Raw genomic sequence first — 23534 nt, forward strand, 5'->3', positions numbered from 1 at the left:
AAACTATCAAATTATTGTGCGATTTTTTTTTCTCTTGCCCTCTCAGTTTGAAGCAGTAGTTAAAACCTACATAAATTCCATTTTTACTTATCCTTGACGTTTCATATTAATCATTTTCTGTGTGTTTTCTTCTTCTCTGGAAATGGCTTTTCTTGATCATTGACTGCACCTAACTGGGAAAGGCTTGGGTGGGATCCCGAGAATGTCCCAGCTCCAGCCCTGCAAGTGTTGGAGATTTGACCACTTAGCCGAAGAGTTGTTTGAAAATGAGAATTTCATACACACTGGCAAATTTGGAAATATGGTGTTTTTCCGTGGTCCGAGAAATCGAGACAGGATATGGGAAAATCCCTGCACCAAGGCTCACTGAACAGGAGTAGACAATGGTGGTGATGACAGTTGGGCCAGGCATTAAGCTAAGTTCCTGAAATGGAATATGTTACTAAATCCTCGAAGCAGTGCCATGAGGCAGGGATAATTGTTAGGTCCACGTTGCAGATGAGGAAACAGAGGCACGGTCTTTGCTCAGGGTCACGGCGGTGGGGTCGAGCTATGCCGAAGCGGACTGCTCTGTACATCCTTAGGGAGTTTGCCACAGTGGAAACTTCTAGTCTGCACTCCTGCAACTGCTCTTTCTCTCTGCCTCCTGCTCAGTGTCTGAGTCTGAACTTTTCCAGATCGTCACTGAAATGCTTTTCTTTGCTTTCCTGATCTCTTTGAATTCTTCCAGACTGGAACAGCCGTGACTCCTTGAACTCCAGTAGGGTGCTTGGGAGGCATGAGCTTTCATTTCCTCCTTTCCTTCCTCCCCTCCTTCCTCTTCTCCCAGCTTCCTTTCCCTGTTATCCCTCCTCCACTTCCTCTTCTTCCCCCTCCTTCTATAAAGGGAATAAAGAAAAGGGAAAAAATATATCCAATGGTCACTAAGAATTTCCCCACTATGCTACATATCAGAATGGCCCATGGCCCACCTCATTTCTCATTCCCTGAGGAATGATGAAATGAACCAGGTAGATCTTGGCGCTTTTTTTTTTCCTTTTTCCTGGAAAAAAAACCCCACCGTACTTTTTTAAAGCTTCAGAGATCGATGGTTATAAAAGGTTATAGACTATAAGTCAGACCACCATAGTTTTAATCCTGTGTTGGTTGATTGACTTGCCTGGTGGTTAAGTCTTAGTCTCTCTAAATTTTCTCTCTCTCTTAACTATAAAACAAAGAAAAGTGAGCCTAGATTACCTATTATATTTTGGGTATCTGAATAATTACCCTCTGTCTAGTATCCTAGGGCGTTTGGAACAAAGCTTCCACTAGGAAGGATGGGATTGTTCTTGACCTCTTTTATTGTTTTATCTCAAAGGTGAAGGAGGTTATTACTTATGAATTTAGGTTTCTTTTGTAATTCTCTCACCGGTACCCAAGTGTTCTTTATGTCTGTTCTTAGCTGCAGGGATACCGTAGGGAACACAACAAAGGTTCCACGAAACTGCTGTCGTGAAACTTACGTGTTGGATGGGAGACAGAGACCATAGACGAGTAACTTTAAGAAGGTAATTTCAGAAGTGATAACAGCATCAGTTAAATAAAACAGCACAATGTCAGAGAGAGGGGCACACATGACACCAGGGTTGTGAAAGGGGTCGAGGGAATGACATAATGCTCGTCAAAGATGGCCTCTCCAGAAGAAGGTGACATTAGAGCTGATGAGAATAAGGCAGCCCCAGCAAGTGCTGTCACACGAAAGCACGCAGCGTCCTTATGATTTAGTTAAGAAAACCAACAACACGGTACCTCTAATTACTTTGGGATTGCGTCCCTTGTCATGTGCAGATATGCAAAGAGACTGATTTCCAGGCTAAACAGAAACATTTGGTAACCGCAAAAGCCATTTATTGCGAATATTCGAACACCTTGACCATTATTCCTATTTTATCAGGAGACAAGTCAGCCATGTAAAATGAAGACAGTTGTTCTTTCCTGATGGCAGCTAGTTAATTATTGGCAGCCATTCCAGCTTTTGAAACAGAAGGTGGCATGTATGGAAGGGAGTATTGTGATTGGACAGATAGGTCAATAAGGATTCCATGTCACTCGTAAGAAAATTGCATTTGAAATCCCTAGACTTTGGTTGACTGCCTCGTAATTGGTAACAAAAACCTGCATGCTGTTTTGAAGGTGCTGGGTCAGCCTCTACTAGGTGCTTTGCAACTAGCCATTATCTCTTTGGAAACCATGATGTCATAGCAACTAGAGCAGAAAAGCACACTCTGAAGGTCTCAAAATTATGCCACTCAGATACACCAACGTGATAGAAGCAATTTGGTTTCTCATCCTTTAAAAAATTTTTTTTGCGTTTTTCCTATTTTGCTATGGAGTGTAAAACGTCGTGCATTTGTTTTTGTGGCTGGGTTTTATTTTAAAAATTGTATGTTGCTTAAAAACCCTTCATTTTGAGCATTTGCCTACAATTCATTGTGATTCTCTCCCTTACTGCTGATAAGCTTCTTTAAATAATATTTCTTTAAAAGGAGAACTCTCTTGGCTACTTTTGTCTATCCTGGAGCTCAGCCAGAGCTGGGGCATGTATCCCGTTCTCCTGCAACCGGGGGGCTGCAGCGGGGTCTTAGTTCTTTTCGATGCGCTCAGAAATCGATCAACTTCACGAATACGCTCGACTTCTTGGATCATTACTTTTGTTGAAAAATTGGCTGGAACCAGAGTCAGGAATCCTGTTCACAGCATTCCAGATCTGGCTGTGATACCCGAGAGACCCGTTTATCATAACGGCCAGCGTCCCATCCCCAAGCACCTGTACAGCCTCACTGGGAGCCCGCAAGGCTTAACCGCGCCAGCCCTGAGCCGGCGGCATATGCACCTCTCCTGACCACTCGCGGTGTGTCTGTTGCCAATATGTCTTCCTTGGTGTGACGAACCTCGCGGAGACATATGAAAAGTCACGCTGGTGAGAATGGTTGTAATCACTGTTAACAAACAAGGTTCTGATTGCCAATATCACCATCTGTTCCATCGGGTTCCACATATTACCCTGTATGTGGGCTCTGTTAAACAGATTTCTGCACTGCCCAAGGTCACCCTTGATTCACGTAACCAGCCTTCGCAGACAGGTTAAACGTGAACCTCCAAACTGCAGCGAGGGTTTTCTGAGAAGTACCAAATAGCGTCATCTGATGATGGGACCCGAGTAAACAGGTCCACGATGTCTGCAAAGACAAAACGTAGACATCCTTTGGCACATGAAATGGATATATCCCTAAGAGGTTGTCTAAAGCGTAAGATGCCATGTGCTAAACCCCACATGATAATTACTTCACGGAAATAATTAGAGTAGCATTGGGGGTGGGGAGGGCAGCCGTAGGTGATATGAGCAGAGACCTCAACTTGGTTGGGTCCTATGCCTTCTTGCAAACTTAAAGCTGAGCCGGGCATTTTCCCTCACCCTCTCGCGACTCCTACTGAGGTTTTCTTCATTGCTCCCCTTGAGCTGAGTCAAGTCAGTTTAGGTATATTGATCTTCTCAGCCCTGGGGATATAAATAGGACTCAAGCCCTGCCTCTAAGAAGGGGGAGCCAGGTGTAGACATAGCAAGAGGAGGCAGTGAATAACAAAAGGAGGCGGCGATGGACAAGAACGGACAAGAACGACTCCACACAGGAAGGGACAGTTGAGCAGGTTTTGAAGGGTGAGCTACAGTCCCCCAGGCAGAGGTGTGGAGGGATAGGGACCTGCCTTTTGGGCAGAGAAAACATGAGTGCAAAGACACAGACGTGAAATAGCATAGTATCTTCAGGGAGCCATAAAGAGACACTTACTTGAGCACAATGTTCTTAGTGCCCATGCCCGTAAATCTTGGGGCTCCAGGATTTAAATTTTTATTTTTAATGTTTTTATTTATTTTTGAAGGAGAAAGAGAGACAGAGCATGAGCAGGGGAGGAGCAGAGAGAGAGGGAGACACAGGATTTGAAGCAGGGTCCAGGCTCTAAGCTGTCAACACAGAGCCCGATGCGGGGCTCGAACCCACAAGCTATGAGATCGTGCCCTGAGCCAAAGCCGGACGCTCAATCGACTGAGCCACCCAGGCGCCCCGGGGCTCCAGGATTTAAACGAGAAACTTTGGGCTAAGCTCCTTCCCACAACAAGCTTCTATAAAATAGTATTTCAAGATTGCTGCTGCTCTGTGTGACCATTTGCGCCAAAACATCATTTTAAAAAATGTCTCTATGTTTAGCAAACAAATGATCTTAAGCTCATGTGGAATAGAGCCCTGATCCAGTTGGGGGGTTATGCTTCCTAGAGGAAGGGGCATTTGTGTTGAACTTGGCAAGGCGAATAGGAATTTTCCGGGGGAAGAGTTTGATAGGAAGTCAGAACGGCGTTCTGGAACATCCAGAGGGGAGACAGAGCCCGGTGGCGGTAGCGTGATGCAGGTCCCCAGCGAGGCCCAGACCACAGAGCCACAGGAAGAGGTGAGAGGCCTCGGGCGGCGGTGGGGGAGGCAGGTTGGCTCCTGCAGGGACTTGGAGGCAAAGTGAGAAATTTGGAACTTCATCCTGAGCAATGGGAAACCAGAAACATTTTAAGTAGGGGAGACGTCTGATTGTATGTACTATATATTTCACTGTATATATAATTATAATAACCTGATTCTGGGGCGCCTGGTGGCTCAGTCGGTTAGGTGTCCGACTTAGGCTCAGGTCATGATCTCGCGGTCCCTGAGTTCGAGCCCCGTGTCGGGCTCTGTACTGACAGTTCAGAGCCTGGAGCCTGTTTCGGATTCTGTGTCTCCCTCTCTCACTGACCCTCCCCCACTCATGCTCTGTCTCTCTCTGTCTCAAAAATAAATAAACGTTAAAAAAGAAAATAAAAAAAAAATAACCTGACTCTGATTTTATGTATTATGTATATTACTATATGTATAATTATAATAATCCGATTACTTATTTATTTTTAAATGTTCGTTCATTTTTTAGAGAGATAGTGTGAGTGGGTGAGGGGCAGAGGGAGAGGAGGGGAGAGGGGCAGAGGATCCGAAGCAGGCTCTGCGCTGACAGCAGCGAGCCCAGGGGGCTCGAACTCAGGAACCGGGAGATGATAACGCGAGTCCAAGTTGGTCACTTGACCGACCGAGCCACCCAGGTGTCCTGGATTATTATTTTAAAAGCTCGCTTCAGCTGTAAATTGGAGAAAGGATTGGAGGGGGAGAGGAGAGACCGCTTAGAAGAGCATATCAATTCACAAGAGAGGATGTGGACTGGATTGGATCGGAGAGATACAGCTGGAGAAAAGAGAGAGGTTCGAGAAATATGGGGGAGGAAACCAGTCAGGACTTGGTAATAAATTGGATACACATGACGTGTCGAACTTCACTTCTGTTTACATATATCAAGTGATACAAACAGATGTTTTTATACATTCCCATATTTGAGTTTTAGTTTTTTTAATGCCCATTTTAAACTCTTACTTGATTAAACTCCAACTGGTGGAGGTTAATGATAGTAAGAATCAAAATATTTTCGGATTATCATGATGACATATGGCCCTACAATTCTGGATTTTGTAACAAAGCAGTTTGACTTCCGTCCCATTCATTTGGAGGATGCTATAGACTATCTAGGAAACGGAAATGTGTTTTTAAAATATGACAGGCTTCAGCTTGTGTGCACATTAGACACAGAAAAATAGAACGTATTGGGTCTGAATCACAAAATTAATGCCATTCTTTTTTTTTTTAAGAAAACTATAAATTCTGTGCTCTATTTCTATAAATGAAATTAGGGTTTGTTTGTTTTTGTTTTTTTTTTTTAGGTAAGAATAATAAGCTGGATTTTTTTTTTCACCATAATAATTTCATCTCGGTTACGCTTTTTACACTTGAACGGAGTGCACACAGCACATTACAGGCAGGGATCTACCCACAATGCAAGTAGTTCTCCCAGCTGCACGCGTGCGATTTGTCTTTCAGCGTTGGCAGTTATGTTCCATTTAGTAAAAGCTCTATTCCACTGAGTACTAGAATCTTTGGTTTCTTAAACAGCTAGGATTTTATGTACTTCTCTTTACTGGCTCATAAAGAGCACAGAAAAGAGCCAGAAGATAGGGATACAAAGGAACCAAGGCAACATATGCCTTTGTCCAGGAAAAAGGAAGAAGCCAAAATGAAACACAAAGGCTGTGGGCAGAGGTACATCTGATGAAAATTCCTGTATCTCGTAGCCCTTTTTTTTTTTTTTAAACAAATAAGAGAAATCAAAACGATGGAGTGTGATCCTATGTATTTACTTAAATTTTCCATACAAAAGACAAAGCCCTTGAGAATTGCCTGGTATGCATTTACCTAAAATACTCGTACCTCCTGTCTCGGTTGCCATTGAAATACCTCCACTGTCGGCTCCTCCTTTATTCTCCGGGATGTTTTAAAAGGTGAATCCCGTCAAAGGAAAAATCGCCAAGTGGCAAAGGAATTGTGCATTCTCACCAAGGCATAGTTTGCAATGATTAAAAACTACAAAGTAATTCGGCTGAAGGGACTGATCGATTGCATTAGGTGCCTGGAAAACAAGTCAGAGAAATAAAATGAGTTTGGAGCAGGTTTACGTCTCTAATGAGTAGAAAACATGCGTAATTTCAAATGCTTGCTGGCAGTAAGAAAGAATGGGAGACACCACAAGAAGGATTAAATATGTACCAAGGACTAGAGCATGGGTAAAAGTGGAAACAGACACTCTTGACTTTGCCTTCGTATCAATATGGTGTGTTTCCCGGATGGATTTATGCACACCAAGGGTGGGAGGTGCCTTGAGGGTTAGTACCAACCGACCCGGCCTTCTCCAGAGCCTTAGTCATTTTGTCCCCACCTAGTTGCTGTCGGTTCCGTCCACCTCTGAGCTGGTCTGTGTGACAATCATAGCTTCTTTGCTCCTCGGTGATATTTCATTTACATTCTGTACTCTCTTGGGCAATTGTGATAACTTTTTTCTTATCAATAAGTTATCAATAGATAACTCTATTCTTTTTTTTTTTTTTTTTTAGTTTTTTAAAATATTTATTTATTTATTGGAAGAGAGAGAGAGAGAGAGAGAAAGAGAGAGAGAGAGAGCAAGCTAGGGAGGGGCAGAGAGAGAGGGAGAAAAATCCCAAGCAAGATCCACACTGTCAGCGCAGAACCCGACACAGGGCTCAAACTCACAATCTGTGAGATCATGACCTTGACCTGAGCCCAAACCAAGAGCCGGACGCTTAACTGACTGAGCCACCCAGGCGCCCGGATAACTCCTATTCTTGAGGTTGTCACTTCTTCACAATCAGCAAATTTAAGTGACGACCAAATTAAATTTAATTCATCAGAATACAGGGTGGTGGGCTGAATCATATAGCCTCACTTTTTTTTTTTTCTTCCACTTTTGGTTCTTAATATGATCCTAAGTGGAATGTGTCAAATATAAACCTTAAAGAGATGTTCATATTATTGAAGTCTCAGGTATGTTTTTTGTTGTCTTGATTACCTCCATTCCCACGATGATGCAAGCGGATTTTTAACAAGAATTCGGGGTCTTCCGTTGAAACTAGGATGCTCTGTATCTTATTGTTTGGAACATCTCTCGTCTGAAGCAGTTCCAAATAGTAAGGAGCATAATTAAATCATCGTCCACTTGTTAAAATGATTTCTTTTTTTATTTTTGCTCCTTTATGAGCTTTTTAAGTAATTAGAAAGCAAGGACTATAGAAAGCATGGCGTTCTTAAAAAGAGATTTCGGCTTATTACTTGTCAGACTGTTAATATCCTTACGGATGACTGTGGTCTCTTTATAGCAGAAATAGGAAATTTACCAACTGAATATGCCAACATTACTGACAGTAGTTAGTAGTTATCATGTCAGGAGTATGACTTTGATCTTTGATGTTTAATCTGTAAAAGCAACATTCACCTCCAAAATGTTTTGCTGGCTCCAAATGTGTTACCCTCTGCCCACAATTAACAGCCTCATTTAAATACGGGGAAGATGAACTAAAGAATCTTAACTTAAACCAGGAGCATTCCCTCCACACTCATTCCTACTATTTATTTATTTTTCTTTTTTTTTCATGTTTATTTTTGAAAGAGAGACAGGGCGTGAGCGGGGGAGGGGCGGAGAGAGAGGGAGACACAGAATCCGAAGCAGGCTCCAGGCTCCGAGCTGTCAGCACAGAGCCCGAGGCGGGGCTCGAACCCATGGACCCTGAGACCATTCCTACTATTTAAAGCTTTGCGGGGCACCTGGGTGAGTCAGTCATTGGAGCATCTGACTTCAGCTCAGGTCATGATCTCATGCTTCATGAGTTTGAGCCCCGCATCAGGCTCTGTGCTGACAGCTCAGAGCCTGGATCCTGCTTCGGATTCTGTGTCTCCCTCTCTCTCTGACCTTCCCCCACTCACTCTCTCTCTCTCTCTCTCTCTCTTTCAAAGATCAATAAACATTAAAAAAAATTAAAAATTAAAAGCTTTGCTTTCCTACCGGATGGGAATATCTTGATCGACTTTCTCCGAATAGAACTTCCTGATCTTACAAGTATCACTGAGTTAAAAAATGAACAGTAGTAAGAGGATTTCTAAGATGTCGTCATGCCTTTTTCTCTAACTACAAGCTGCAGAAGTAGGAAAGGGGTAATTGAAATTCATTGTTAACCGACATTTTCCCGACATCACTAGCACCTCCATGCCGGGTTCAGCGCAGGGCAAATTAATTTCTTTCCCAAACGGTTTGTATCAGGACTCAGTTGCGGCAGAGGTTCAGGTGTACATGCCAAAGACAACGTCCTGAACTCGGATGAATGACGCTCATTTCTCCTCCGCTTCCCCAGGGCTGTCGCTGAAGCTGACGGTGTTGATCCGTTAGTAAACATCCTGTCGAGCAGACGGGACGGAGCCGTCGCCAACGCGGCTACAGTGCTAGCGAACGTGGCAATGCAGGAGCCTCTGCGCGCGGGCCTCCAGAGCCACGGCGTCACGAGCGCCCTCCTGGGCCCGCTGCGTTCCGCGAACACGGTCGTGCAGAGCAAAGCGGCTCTCACCGTGGCCGCAACTGCGTGCGATGTGGAGGCCCGGACAGAGGTGAGAGCTTTTGCTGACCTGGAGTCTCTCATTTTTCCACCCATCGGTGGATTACTCAAACACTTTCAAGGGTTCGAACCTACCCATCCTTTAGGTCCTTCAAAAGTGGTGCAACCCTTCAACTATGGACTCTGGGTGATAATAACGCGTCAGTGTATGTTCGCCGGTGGTAACCAATGTCCCAATCCGGTAGGGGACTTGATAATGGGGAAGCCGCACGTGTGGGGGCGGCGAGTGTGGGAAATCTCCGTCCCGCGGCTCAGTTTTGCTGTGAACCTAAAACTGCTCCACAAAGACCAAAATCTGCTACATCGGGGCAATACTTTGGAAAACAAATCGGCAGTATCTAGGCGCCAGGAAGCATTGTTTATAATATCTACACGACGGGAAACACACCAGTTGTCCAGTTTTGAAGAGAATGGTCAAATAAATTTGTGGTATATTCACAAAACGGAATTTCACATCAGTGAGAATGAATGACCTGTAGTTACAGACAGCAACAGGGATGCATCTCAAGCACAATGCCGAGCAAAATCAAATTGCAAAAGAATACACGTTCCAGATGCTATTTATGTGGCATTTGGAAATATACAGATCTAAGCAATACGTTGTTTAGGTAAACAGACACGTAAGTTAAAACTATAGAGACAAGCTAGAGAATGATTAACCCCCAATGCAAGAAATCCTCCTGGGGGCTCAAGGGAGTGGATGCACTTCAGAGGAGCAAACAGGGGCTCAAGGTCATTTGAAAGTGTCATTCCTTAAGCTGAGCGTTAGACAGGTGTGCCTTTACTATGACGCTTTATATCGTACATATGAATTCCACACACTCTTGTGTTTTTTGTATATTTCAAAGTTTTGAAACCTAGAATTTCATTTTTTTACAAGTGGATCATATTTATTTTTCTCTTGCTTCTCCCATATTTGCTTGTCACCTGGCACTCACTCAAACAGCCTAAGACTTTGTTCCTCTCCTGCCAATAATATAAATAACAACAGCTAACACTTGCTATGCGGTGGGCACTGTGCTCAGCACTTGACAGACATTTAGCCTCCCTCATGACAGGCTGATTCGTAATCCCCATTTTACAGATGTGGAAAACGAGGCTTAAAGACGTAGTGGGCTCAAAGCAGAGTTCGTAAGTTGGAAAATCAGGGATGCAATCTGGACCCCAAGCTGCTGCACTGTGCTCCCTGCCCAGACAACTAACAAATCTCTTCTCCTCGGTCCCTTAGGTTATCTATTCTATCCTGTGTCTTTGTTCCCATTGATTCGGTTCATTTGTATTCATCCATCAAGGCGCTAAGATTACCGAATATTTATTTTATATGTCTACTGTGTGCCGGGTACTATGCTGGGCTTCAGCAACAGAACGATAAAAGCATATTGGTCACACCTCCATGCGGTCTGCAGAATAGTCCATCCATCTCCTGGAATACTGCAGATCAGTCTACCGCTTCCCCCCCCCCCCCTCCGGGCTCCTGCTTCCCACACTGCCTCCAGGCTGATCTTTCAAATTTGTGACCCTCATCGCCTCATTGCAAGTCCCCGCCGCCCCGGGGGGGAAAAAGTTCAGCGGCTTCGAGGGATGCGCAACGGCTGTCACTGACCCGCACCTACCCACCTGCGCCTAACGCCTCTTCCCAGGCGGAACTCCATACTCCAGAAATACCATTCCATTTGTAATTCTGTCCATATGCTCTGCTCTCCTAGTTTCACCTCTTTGATTTCTCCCTTTGGAAAACCAGTGTCACTTTTGTCCGCCTGCTAAAATCCTGCTTTTCCCGCAAAACCCATCTCCGCCATCCTGCCTTCCATGACAGCCCTCGAACCCGGGAATATCCTCTGCTATTGTGCCCGTTACCCCCATGCATGCTTCCCTTGTCTGTTGCGCATCTATGGTTCCTGTGTGAAAGACTATAAGCTCCTCGAGGCTGTGGGGAAGGGAACTGAGAGTTTTTCTTTCCTGTTGTCGATGTCATTAACATATATCTGACGCAGAGGGCATGCTTAATAAGCAGTAGTTGAATGAATGAGGAAACGAATGTAGGAATTCATAAATGAGATCTTTGCCGAAAGAACACACGGACGTAGACCGTCGTGTGTTATACTCGGAAGTAAAGATGTTCCGAAGTTTGAGTTGCGTGAGATGCTTCAGGGAAACTTTTCCAAGCTGTGCATGTTGCACGTGCTAAAGTATCATCTCTGAGAGGAAACTACCCCTGGACACTGACCGAAAATGACCGAATCAAGTAGCTCTTCTCCCACAAGGGCTCTCGTCTTCAGCTACTGCACATAGAAACTGATAGACTATTCTTTTTCTTTGGTCCTCTAGGCTCAGATAATGCAATATTGCATTTCAGGCAGTAGATAAGAGCTCTGTCAGATCTTTTTTTTTTTTTTTTTTTTTCCTCCTTGGACTAATTCTATACATGAGTAATTACCTTTAGTACCTGAATTTCCTTTAATACCGTGATTAGTGCTGCCCGATTTTCATTCTATTCTTTTCTTCGTCTCTTTTTCACTTTTTGGAGAAATGACGAAAAGACGCTGTGCAGTGATAACAAAAATTGCTCTTTTTCTAGGGAATTGCTACAACACTGCCCTGGCCACACTGATGGTCTGGTGGTAGTATACGGTGGCACGTAGTGTATCAGTTCCCCCTGCCCAGCCTTAGGGACCGTGTTAGTTTCCTCTTGCCGCTGTAACCACCACGTTGTGGCTTAAAGTAATATAAACCTATCATCTTACAGTTTAGAAAGCCAGAAGCCGAAACCGGGTCTTAAGGGTTAAAATCAAGGTGTTGGCAGGGGCGTGTTCCTTTGGGAGACTCTGGGGGGGAATGTGTCTCCTGGCCCTTTCTAGCTTTTACCATCCACCTCCATCCCTGGGCTGTGGCCCCTTCCTGCGTCTTCAAAGGGTATTTGTCCAATCGCTGCTTCTCCACACCCCCTTTCTTGCCTCCGGGCACCCTCCTTTCCATCCTCTAAAGACCCTTGTAGTTAAATTGGGCCCACCTGTTGATCGGGGACAATCTCCCCATCTCAAAATTGTTAGCTTGTCACATCTGCAAAATCCCTTCCAGGGAAGAGGACACCTCTGGGGGACCATCATCCTGCCTCCCCCAGGGCCACGTGAACATTCAGGTTGAGGAGCAGAGTGAATGAAAGTAGGGCGCGAAGATAATAGGCTGTCCGCCCAGTCTCCCTCCCACCAAAGATCAGGACACCCTCCCTCCATGATGTCCCTGGGGGCCTCCTCTTGACCGTGCACAGAAATCTGGGCTCCTGTCTATAAGGTTTTACAGGAGATCTTTCACCCCGGGCTGTAAAAATTCCAATTATGCACAGATCCTAACATGCTCGTACATAGTCAAAATCTCTTCACCACCCAACAAGGCGATTACAGAAACAAACAAACAAAAAACCCCACGAATGTTTATATTGTGTCCTCCCAACGTGTACACTTGCAGTTTCTACTTTTAGTTAAGGAATTCGGGTGGCCTGGAGCCGCTGGTCGAGCTCCTGCGCTCGAAGAATGATGAAGTAAGAAGGCACGCCAGCTGGGCCGTGATGGTCTGCGCCAACGACGAGCTCACGGCTGTCGAACTTTGCAAGCTCGGGTGAGTGGGGCTGCCTCGAGTTTCTGGCTCAGATGGAGAGCAGAGGAGGAAGGCGGACAGTCTTCAGGCCCAAGGAAGGGCAGGCAGGGCACTGGGGAGCTGGGCTGGGCACCGCGAGCCTCCCAGAAAGGACAGCCTGGTGGGAGCAGGATCATCTGGGCTCCTCCCAACCCCTGGAGACCTCCCTCCCCGCCCCCCCTCCGCGACAAAACCAGCTTGACTGTCTCCCTGTCCGTTTTTCATCCTGATAAACACCTCTCTTCCACTCTGCAATCTCGAAACGACACCTCTGCCTGGCTACTTTTTTTTTTTTTTTTTTTTTTAAGTTTCTTTTCCTTTTTAAGTTTATTTATTTATTTTGAGAGAGGGGGAGGCAGAGGATCCCGAGCAGGCTCCTCGCCGCCGTCGGTGCAGAGCCTGACGCCGGGCTTGAACTCACCAACCCGTGAGGTCATGACTTAAGAGCAAACCAAGAGTCTGTTTCTTACTGGACTGAGCCGCCCAGGCGCCCCTGTCTCTCCACGTTGGAAGCCAAAATAAAATGCGTGAGCCGTGACTGCCTCAGAATTCTGCATTTAACCAAACCGACAAACAGGCTTTTTAAGGTTCCACTGACAGGTTTCCCCATTTCTAACCATCTTTATTTATATTTGTGTACATTACTTTATCTAAAAGGGTGAGATGTCGGGGCGGCCTGGGGGGCTCAGTCGGTTAAGCGTCCGACTTCAGCTCAGGTCATGATCTCAAGGTTTGTGTGTTCGAGCCCCACATCGGGCTCTGTGCTGACAGCTCGGAGCCTGGAGCCTGTTTCAGATTCTGTGTGTCCCCCTCTTCCTCTGCCCCTCCCCCACTCATGCTCTGTCCCTCTCTCAAAAAACAAACATTAAAACAGAAATAAATAGAAAAAAAGGGTGAGGTGTCTTTAACCTTTCCATCTCAATTCTTCACTCAGGGTCTTAGCTACGGATATACATGGGAATTTAATGTTGGATTGCTTGTTTAGAGCAAATAATGCTCTTTTCTTTTATTGACAGGGCTTTAGATATCCTTGAAGAAGTTAATCTATCAGTAAGTCGAAAAAATAAATTCAGTGAGGCAGCTTATAACAAATTGCTCAACAACAACCTGTCTCTGAAATATAGCCTGACTGGCTACTTGTCATCAAGTAACATAATTAGTGACGGATTCTATGATTACGGTCGGGTAAGTGACAGCACTAATTTGTATTTCAGTATGTGCGATCGTTTCTTTAGTCACGATGCCATTACATTGCAATTTTATAACCACCTAGCAGAATGTATATTTTTATAGACAGAAACTTGGGAATCAGAGCTTTATTCTTAACTCTGTCTGCTATAAGATTTTGCATTTATGTACAGTTTTACCTAGAATCTGATTACCTGTAGTAGAAACCAGCTTGCTGATGCTACTCTCGAGTTTCAGAGAAAATATAAAAGAAGGAGCACTTTCTGTTTGGGGGTTCTGTTATTTCCAGGGCTCAGCTCAGCGATCAGTATAGAAGTATAAGTGTTTTGTTTTAATTAAAAAAATTTTTTTTAACGTTTATTCATTTTTGAGAGAGTTAGAGACACAGAGCGTGAGCGGGGGAGGGGCAGAGAGAGAGGGAGACACAGAAGCCGAAGCAGGCTCCAGGCTCCGAGCTGTCAGCACAGAGCCCGACTCGGGGCTCGAACTCACGAGCCGTGAGATCAGGACCTGAGCTGAAGTCAGAGGCTTAACCGACTGAGCCTCTCAGGCACCCCTTGTTTTATTAGTCATAATCTAACTGAAATTAACCAAAGCGTATTACCAGATTTTAAAATGTAATATAGAAGAATGTTATTTAAGCTGCATTTCTGATTCTGATTTTAAAACCAATATACAGTGTAATGCAGTGTGGACGTCCAGAGAAATGGGAAGCTGAAAATTAGAATCTTGAGGACTTTCTGGCATTGCGGCTTAAGTTAGCATCTTCCTTTCTTCTGGAGACCAACAGCAATGAGGAGAATAGGGGAACTTTTTTAAATCTACAAATCCCATATTAAGCAAACCTAGGAAGCAGATATGATCCACAGACTTCAAAAAAAAAAAAAAACATAAGGGGGTGCCGGGTGGCTCAGGCAGCTGAGCGTTGTCCTCTTGGTTTGTGTTCAGCTCATGCATGATCCCAGGGTCATGGGATTGAGCCCCGCGTCAGGCTCCATGCTGAGTGTGGAGGCTACTTGGATTCCCTCTCTTTCCCCCCCGCCCCCCTCTTGCACCTGTGTGTGTGCTGGCACTCTCTCTCTCTTTCTCTCTAAAATTACAAAAAAAAAAAAAGTAGGAGTGACTGAAATTCCCTGAGATCAAGCAGAAGGGGTACAGGAGAAAAATGAAAAGGGGAAAAAATAAGCCCAGAGAGGGACGAGGGAGCCAGCGGCGGCAGGCCTCAGAAAGCACCATCAGCAATCCATACTGCCTCAGGTGATGGGAGAGCTCAGGGGTGCACAAGCCAAATGCTGGGTTTGCCGGGCAGGTGCAGGACCCGAGCACCTGGGATGAGCAAGGCAGGCAGCGGAAGCCTTCTTGGATCAGGGTGGTTCAGAAAGGCAGAGGAGACAGGGCCATGAAGGAATCACAGAGCCGAGCCGTATTTGCAAGAAACACTCTGCCATGCTAACAGTTCTAGAGACATTAAAATTTTTTTATTTTATTTTATTAAATTTTTTACAAAGTTTATTTTGTAGGGAGGGGAGCAAACGGGAGAGGGCCAGAGAGAAGGGGAGACAGAATCCCATCAGTGCAGAGCCTGATACGGGGTTTGAACTCACGAACCATGAGATCACGACCTGAACAGAAATCTAGAGTCAGTCGTATTTTATTTTATTTTATTTTATGTTATTTTATTTTATTTTATTTTATTTATTTTTATTATTTTATTTAATTTTTAATTATTTTACGTTTATTTATTTTGAGAGACAACACAAGTGGGGTAAGGGCAGAGAGAGAGGGGAGAGAGAGCGTCCCAAGCAGGCTCCGCGCCGCCTTCACAGAGCCCGATATGGGGCTTGAACTCACAAACCATGGGATCATGACCTGAGCTGAAACCAAGAGCTGGACACTCAACCAACTAAGCCACCCAGGCACCCCTATTTTTAAAGTAATCTTTACAATGTGGGGCTCGAACTCATGCTCCTGAGGTAAAGAGTCACGTGCTTTACCGGCTGAGCCAGGCACGTGCCCCAAGAGGCATTTCGAATAATGAAAATGGCTAGCCTAAAACTGGACTCTTGATCCTCCTTCTGACTTCCCCTAGCACATTATTAGTGCAAAGATGCTTTGAGAGAAATGAGGAAATGGGCAGAAAAACCAACAGAGAACACTTACCAGGAAAATGTTGCTATGGATCAGATAAAACTGTGACAAAATGTATTTGCTCACGAGTTTTAAAAAAATTTAATGAAACAATATTTTTTATAAAGGAGAATTCTCTGGGGTGCCTGGGTGGCTCAGTTGGTTGAGCGTCCGACTTCGGCTCAGATCATGATCTCGCGGTTCACGAGTTCGAGCCCCGCGTCGGGCTCTGTGCTGACAGCTCGGAGACTGGAGCCTGTTTCAGATTCTGTGTCTCCCTCTCTCTCTGTCCCTCCTCCGCTCATGCTCTGTCTCTCTCTCTCTCTCTCTCAAAAATAAATAAACATTCAAAAAATTTTATTTTAAAAATAAAGGAGAATTCTCTGATTCATTCATTCAGTAAATATTAAGTTTCTAATATTGTAGGTTGGAATAGTCAGTGAATAAAAGAGACATATCTCTACTTCCGTGGCACCGGTGAGAGGAAAGAGTCAATAAATAGGAAAGATAACAAATAAAGAAATTATATCACACGATCAAAATGCATTAAATTTGATATAATCAAATATATAAATTTGATATAATCAAATATTAAATTTGATATAATCAAATATATAATTTGATATAATCAAAAAATGATTAAATTTGATATCAAAATTATATCACACGATCAGAGCATTGGGGGCAAAAATAGATCAGAGGCAAGATAAGGGGGCTCTATGGTGCTGGGGGTTGCTGGGGGTTGCTGGGGGTTGATGTTCATAATTTTAGAAATCGTGATCAGGTAGGCCTCACAGGGAGGGTCATACTTGAGCAAAAACTACAAGGTGAGGGATTGAGCCATGGAGATGGCTCGGGGAAGAGCTTTCTGGGCAGAAGAAACAGCTTGTACAGAAGCCATAAGGTGTAAACATGCTTGGCAGATTTGAGAAACAGCAAGGTCAGTATAGAGCTGAATGAACCAAGGAGCACGATAGTGAGGACTAAATCAGAGAGATACAGAGAGATCAGATCATGTTAAGTCTTGTAGACCATTGGAAGGATTTTGGCTTTTACTTTGAATGAAGTGGGAAAACTTGGCAGACAGAGTTCTGGGCAGAAAAATGACATGATCTGTCTGATATATATATGTTTTTGTTTGCTTTCTGAGAGAAAGAGAGAGAGAGAGAGACAGAGCATGAGTGGGGGAGAGGCAGAGAGAGAAGGAGACAGAGAATCGGAAAGCAGGCTCCAGGCTCTGAGGCATCAGCACAGAGCTCGATGCGGGGCTCAAATCCCCAAACCATGAGATCATGATGTGGGCCAAGGTCGGACACTTAACCAACTGAACCACCACGACGCCCCATGATCTGTCTGGTCTTTAAAGGATCCTAAAAAGTGTCTTGGATGAGAGAGGGATCTAATTATAGTATGATTGGAAAAAGACCTCAGAAAATGGTGTGGTCTAACCCGCCTCACCAGGCTGGTAAAATTGCTAATATAGGACTTTGTCTAGCCTATTTTTAGATAGCCTCGCAATATTTTTAGTGATCTCTTTAGTAATTAGTTACTCTGACAGACAACAGATTCTCCCAGAGTGATCAGTTCTTAAATTATCTGCAGATAAATCCTGGCACCAAACTTTTGCCTTTGAAGGATCTCTGCTTACAAGAACCAAGTGATCAACGTGCTGTACTTTTAGTGAACAGTAAATCATCTGATGTGTGAGTCTCTCGGGGGTGGACGGATGCAGGGAAGCATAATGGTTTTTGTTTGTCCATCATCACGTGAATATGTAAAGATTCGCAGGATGGCACCTTTTCGTCCCCTGTATTTAGCGTCACCCTGAAAATCAACACTGGTCCGTAAATTTGTAGCCTGACCTAGTAAAGACCATGGAAATCACCACCAACGTGGTTTTTCCACTCAATTCCAGATGTATTTCTGTAGTCAGTGCCTATTCCCTTCCCGGTAACATGAAGTTAATTGAAGAAAGTATAAATAGACAGGAGCAAACCGAAGCGAGTTGTGTTTACAGGGCTCCAGAACTGTATGCAGGACTATAATGCTGCCCGGGGCTTTTAAAAAATATAAAATAAGAAGTAAATAATAAAGCTGAAAATGCAAGCTTCAGAATTTTAAAAAATGGTCACGGATACCTATATATATCTACATATTTTATGGGACACATTTTATAAAAATATTTCCTGTTCCAGTTCATGAAAACCTTTACAATATTCTTTGTCTTACCTTTATGCATTTATTAGGTCACTGTTAAAAGTCAGCTCCAAATATGATTTTCAAAAAAAAAAACAAAAACAAAAAAAACCCTGTCTTTTGTAGGCAGATCCAATATTGACAAATCAAGTATTTTAACTTGTGTATAATTTCAAATATGTAAAATTTTAGTTCTCCGCCTCCATCTATGGAAGATAAATCATCAGATGTTGGTTATGGTCGGAGCATTTCTTCTTCGTCTTCCTTTAGAAGAGCAAGCAAAGAAAAGACCAAGTAAGAAAATGGTATTTTGTCTGGACTCAATTCTCCCCTCAATGTGGGAGAAAAAAAAAAAAAAAAAAAAAAAATTTGTGTGGTAGATCTTGGCAACGTAATTCTTTTCATCCTTATAGTAATATAATTTCATCATTGCTTAAAAAATTTTTTTTAATGTTTATTTATTTTGAGAGAGAGAGATAGAGAGCAAGCAGGGGAGGGGCCGAGAGAGGGAGACAGAGAATCCCAAGCAGGCTTGCACTGTCAGCGCAGAGCCAGATGCAGGGCTCGAACTCACGAACTGTGAGCCAGGCTCACGACCTGAGCCGAAATCAAGAGTCGGATGCCTAACCGACTGAGCCACCCAGGTGCCCCTCGTAATTGCTTTTTCAAATTGCCACGGAAAACATCTCTGGAAAAGTAGCTAGTGAGACTGGCTTTACGTCCTGTGTGCCATGAACATACACTGAGCTCTGGACCACGGGACACAGTGGCCGTGGGCAGACTTTGTGTTACTATTTGTAGATGGAAGAGTGCCTCGTGCCCTGCTTCACCCCTGCCTTGACGGCAAAGGGATCGCGGCATGTCACGGCAATGACAAATGCCTTCTAACTTATGAGACGCCTTGCACATGTAATGTTTTCTTATTTTTCATGTGACTGAAATCGATCATGAGTTTTTTCATACAATCAGAAAAAATAGTTATCATTTTAGTACCGGATTTGGATCTCCCACAGAAGAGAAATCCGAGCCTCCTTCCGGACAAAATACTGCTCTTAGCAAAGGCACCACAAAAGAAAGAGGATCAAGGTAGGGGATGTGTGATTACGTTCTCTTCCTAATTGTGATCATGTCAGGCTTTGACTCCCCAGCAGAGTTGGGGAATGGAAGGGGTGGCTTTTAAATGGGAAGCTTTGCTTCTGGAATCGGCATGTTGTGCGAAGCGAGACTCATGAGCTGTAATTAAAAAGAAACTTACTTCGTTTTTGTCTCTTGCAACCTCTTTAAAACTTAACCGGAGGGAATTTCTTCTTCTGCCTCTGGGTGAGAACTCGGGTCACTTTGATCACTATACAGTCCTACCAGCACTTTAATTCAAAAACGACCACAGAAACAGCAGTCCTAGTGACTCATTTACAAGTCCAACCTGGCGTAGAGATCGGTGTAAAATGAACCCTGTGCCCTCCCCCTGGCTGCCTTTGTGGGTGGTGAGCCACACACGCTGGCGTGTGGTTCTCTCTCCCTCTCTCTCTCTGTCTTCCTCTCTCTCTCTGCCTTATGCCTCCACCTCCCCTCCCCATCCAGCTCACCCAGAGAAACCTCTGACCTTCAGGAGGCAGCGAGAGGGGGGAGAGGGACATAGGACCAAGTGTTTACATGATGGAACGATTACAGTGTGGTTTCATGCTTTTTAGGCCTGGCATGTTTTAAACATGCTTTCGGTATGTGTACGTATTTTTAAACATATTATTTCTCTAATGAGCACTTTCCTGGATTCCTCAAAAACCCACGTGGACCTCTTGCCACGCTCCGTGACCCTTTAATTATTGTTGACTTAAGCCCTTCAGAACCACTGTGGTATTGGAGGCCATCTAGCACACATGTCCAGCATCCGCTTTCTAAACGGGGACTGCCCCCGAAGGTCTCCCAAGGTGCAGACAGCGGTTTGCTCTCTTCCTCAGACCTCAGAGCTATTTATTTTCTGTTTCGGACTTCATTCTCTACTGTGAGTCTCCGTGGCTCATTCTTCTCATCTCTGCTTCTAATCTGCGCCTGTCGTTCTAGGCCTGATACTTTTTGCCCTTCCCTCCCCTCCCCTCCCTTTTTTCCCCCTCGCTTTTCTTCCCGGCTTTCCATTCCTCCTTAGGCTTCTCACCCTCACCTCTACTGCACAGGCAGCAACTTGAGGACAAGAACATAGGCTGATTGGAGTATTTCCCTTTTCATCCCCAGTGTTTAGCCTAGCGCTTGGTTGGCACACATAGGCCTCCGTGTTTATTCAAGAGAACAGAAATCTGAAATTGACAGGAAAGGGTTATTTTTGACAAGGTCCACCCGCCTAAGCCGTGTGTCTTGAACAAATTGGCTACCTTCTCTTTGCCCGAGTCCCCTCATCGGTGAAACGGGCGTAACCTAGGCTGTTGTGACGATTAAATAAATTAGCACATGAACAGTCCATAGAGCAGTGCCTGGCACAAAGTAAACACTCAACAAATGCTAGTACTGTTGTGCGAAACAGTTACAAGGAGCCCAAATCCACTCAACCCTTGCAGGGACGTAGAGGAATCTCCAGGGTCCAATGTGGGAAATGCAGCCATCCCCAAAACGACAGGAGCTGGGATGAAGTCCGTAACTGTAGGCTCTCTCTGGCTTTCTCCCTCTCTTTCTCTCTCTCCCTCTCTCCACGTGCGTGGTATCTTATTTACAGACCCTTTGTTATCCTCCTTGACCCTCTTTTGGTTATTGCCTCACCCATAACTGTAGCGTATGTGACTTTCGTTTGCCATGGGACAGACCTGGCTCCAGTTCCAAGCAAACTTTCCATTCTAAAGCCCAACAACTATCAGGTGCAAATTTGTAAGAGGGACCACCTTCTCTTCAGTGGCCAAAGCATTGGCTGGCTTTGGGGCAGGTGTCTCCCTTTGGTCTACCCAGCCATGGCCCTGGGGAAAAATCAGCTTTCTGCCCCCTTGATCGGAGAGGGTAGACACTTGTCTGATGAGTGACCGTTATGCGTATACTGTACCTATCATCATCAATCAAAGTGTATCTTCCCTCTGATATCTCTGATATCACATCAGCTTAAATCTTTGCTGATTCTGCTGTTCTTGGCTCTTTCGCACTATCTTATTTTTCTTACAGCCCCGTCTGGTTCTTTTTTTTTATTAATTAAAAAAAAAAATTTTTTTTTTTTTTTAAATAAAGCTACCGTTGACATTTATGTGCCCCTTTCCTGAGTCCTGGCTTCTCTATCCTGCTGGCCTGGAAACAGTGCGTTTCTAACGAAACTCATTGTTCCCCCAACTCCCAAACCTCCTTCTCCTCCTCTGTTCCCAATGCTGATGAATGTTAACTCCCGTGCAATTGCTCAAGCTTTGGCATCATCTTAAAATCCTTCTTCTCCTTACTCCCCTTCACTGAATGAGCCTCAGCCCTATGCACTCGATGTCTTCAGTGCCTCTTAAGTCATTGTTTCCCTTCGGTTTCACCTTTACCTCCCCTCTTCAGGCCTTTGTATTATATCTCAGCACACTAACCCCCTTACTGTAAGATCCGCCTGCATTTTATTTAGCCCTCCATAAACCCATCCTCCATGCGACCACCCCTGCCCCCACCGAATTAACTTCCCAAACTGAAAGGCTCATCATATTACTCTGCCCAAAACGCTTTCCTATCATTCTCCAGATGAAGTCCAAACAGCAATTGTGTAGGCATGGCAAACTCCTGAAAAAATAAAAATAAAAAATAATAACCAAAAAAAATTTATAGATTAAATACAAATTCTTTTTTTTTTAATTTTTTTTTTTTAATGTTTATTTATTGTTGAGACAGAGAGAGACAGAGCATGAACGGGGGAGGGTCAGAGAGAGGGAGACACAGAATCGGAAGCAGGCTCCAGGCGCTGAGCCGGCAGCACAGAGCCCGACGCGGGGCTCGAACTCACGGACCGAGAGATCATGACCTGAGCCGGAGTCGGCCGCTCAACCGACTGAGCCACCCAGGCGCCCCACAAATTCTTTCAAATATCGAAGGCTTGTTGTTGAAAGGAATAGCGGTTTGACTCCCTGGCAATATGCCCCGGGGAGAATAAGTATAAACAAGTGAGGATCATTATTTCTTCTCACACCATTTCCGGTCTCCTCCTTGTCTCTGCATACTCTTGCCTCTTACTCCCCACTGAGAGATAAGCCCTGACGTGCTCCTAACATTCAGACAGGTTGTTAGCATACAGGAGAACCTACATTTGGATTCGGTCAACACTGGTCCTTGGTTTTCTCATCTCTAAAATGGAAGTGATGATTCCTTCCTCGCAGAGGTGCTGTAAGAGTAAGTGAAACAGTGTTTGTCGAGTGCCTAAACCATTGCCTGGCATACTTAAGTGATCCATATACGTCCAGTCCCTTTCCCCTCCTTATTCCTGGGTCCACTGGGGGGATAGATTGGTCGTAATCGTGTTGCCCTGTTGTCTCTCTTTTGGTAAGCCCTTCTTGTCTTGTTCCTGTGAGAACTTTGGACCCCTGACGATAGAGTAACACATTTTAACTCTACTCATCTGATAATGTCGTAGAGAATGTGCGATGTTAACAAAAAGTTACTGAGAGGTACTGCCGACAATGACGAGACATCTAGAACCACAAAGTGGCCAAAGTCTTGAAAGGAAGAGAGGGGACAGGAAATGGGCAAACCAGTTATGTGTGTGGTGGCCCAATACAGACAGGGGAAGTATGATTTGTCTCTTTCTCCTCAATAATATTATCACCATATACCATGTAAATTAAAATCCTTAAGCAACAGTCTCTCGCTGGGTGACTAGCAACTATATTGTTCTTCTGTGCGAAGCGTTCGGCTGTTCCCTCCGTCACAGCAAAACACTAATAGGAGACGTGATTGGTTTTGCCTTTATCCAGCCGCCATCTTGATAATTTCCTAGCCTTCACTGAATCCGACAAACCTAATATGCCCTCTAAAGCTTTTCTTTATAAAGACCATTCCCCTCCCAATAAACACCTACTGTACCTATTTGTGAGTGTATCAGAAGTTCTATCTGTAGCATATTTTTGTATTCAGACCAGGTTTCATAAATATTTAAGTTGATTGCACATGAGTTTATGATACACACTTAAAAGTTTATTGCTTTCCTGTCTCTATTTTGTTTCCTTCCAGTCTGTTCATCTCTGGAGTCTTTTAGAAATTTACAACATATACTTAAACATTTCTGCCGCTCAATCTTGATCCTCATCATAACGATTTCCTAAAACATTGTTATTTTTTGAAGAATTTC

At 44.3% G+C, this 23534-nt stretch overlaps 1 protein-coding gene across 9 annotated transcripts in view; it reads left to right on the top strand.

Moving 5' to 3' along the window:
- The window catches only part of ARMC3 (armadillo repeat containing 3), a 105810-nt gene that overhangs the window by 63746 nt on the left and 18530 nt on the right, over window positions 1-23534 (top strand). For 6 of the 9 annotated variants that reach the window (XM_049624695.1, XM_049624688.1, XM_049624689.1 and 3 more), the window contains 6 exons: window positions 8855-9104; window positions 12591-12727; window positions 13762-13930; window positions 17663-17763; window positions 18449-18550; window positions 19226-19342. In XM_049624695.1, the coding sequence (XP_049480652.1) occupies window positions 8855-9104; window positions 12591-12727; window positions 13762-13930; window positions 17663-17763; window positions 18449-18550; window positions 19226-19342 (876 nt within the window). The remainder of the gene's footprint in view (window positions 1-8854; window positions 9105-12590; window positions 12728-13761; window positions 13931-17662; window positions 17764-18448; window positions 18551-19225; window positions 19343-23534) is intronic. The other 3 variants (XM_049624690.1, XM_049624691.1, XM_049624693.1) reach the window with 3 other exon arrangements.

This window comes from Panthera uncia, chromosome B4, assembly GCF_023721935.1.
Source record: "Panthera uncia isolate 11264 chromosome B4, Puncia_PCG_1.0, whole genome shotgun sequence".
Classification (NCBI taxonomy): Eukaryota; Metazoa; Chordata; class Mammalia; order Carnivora; family Felidae; genus Panthera; species Panthera uncia.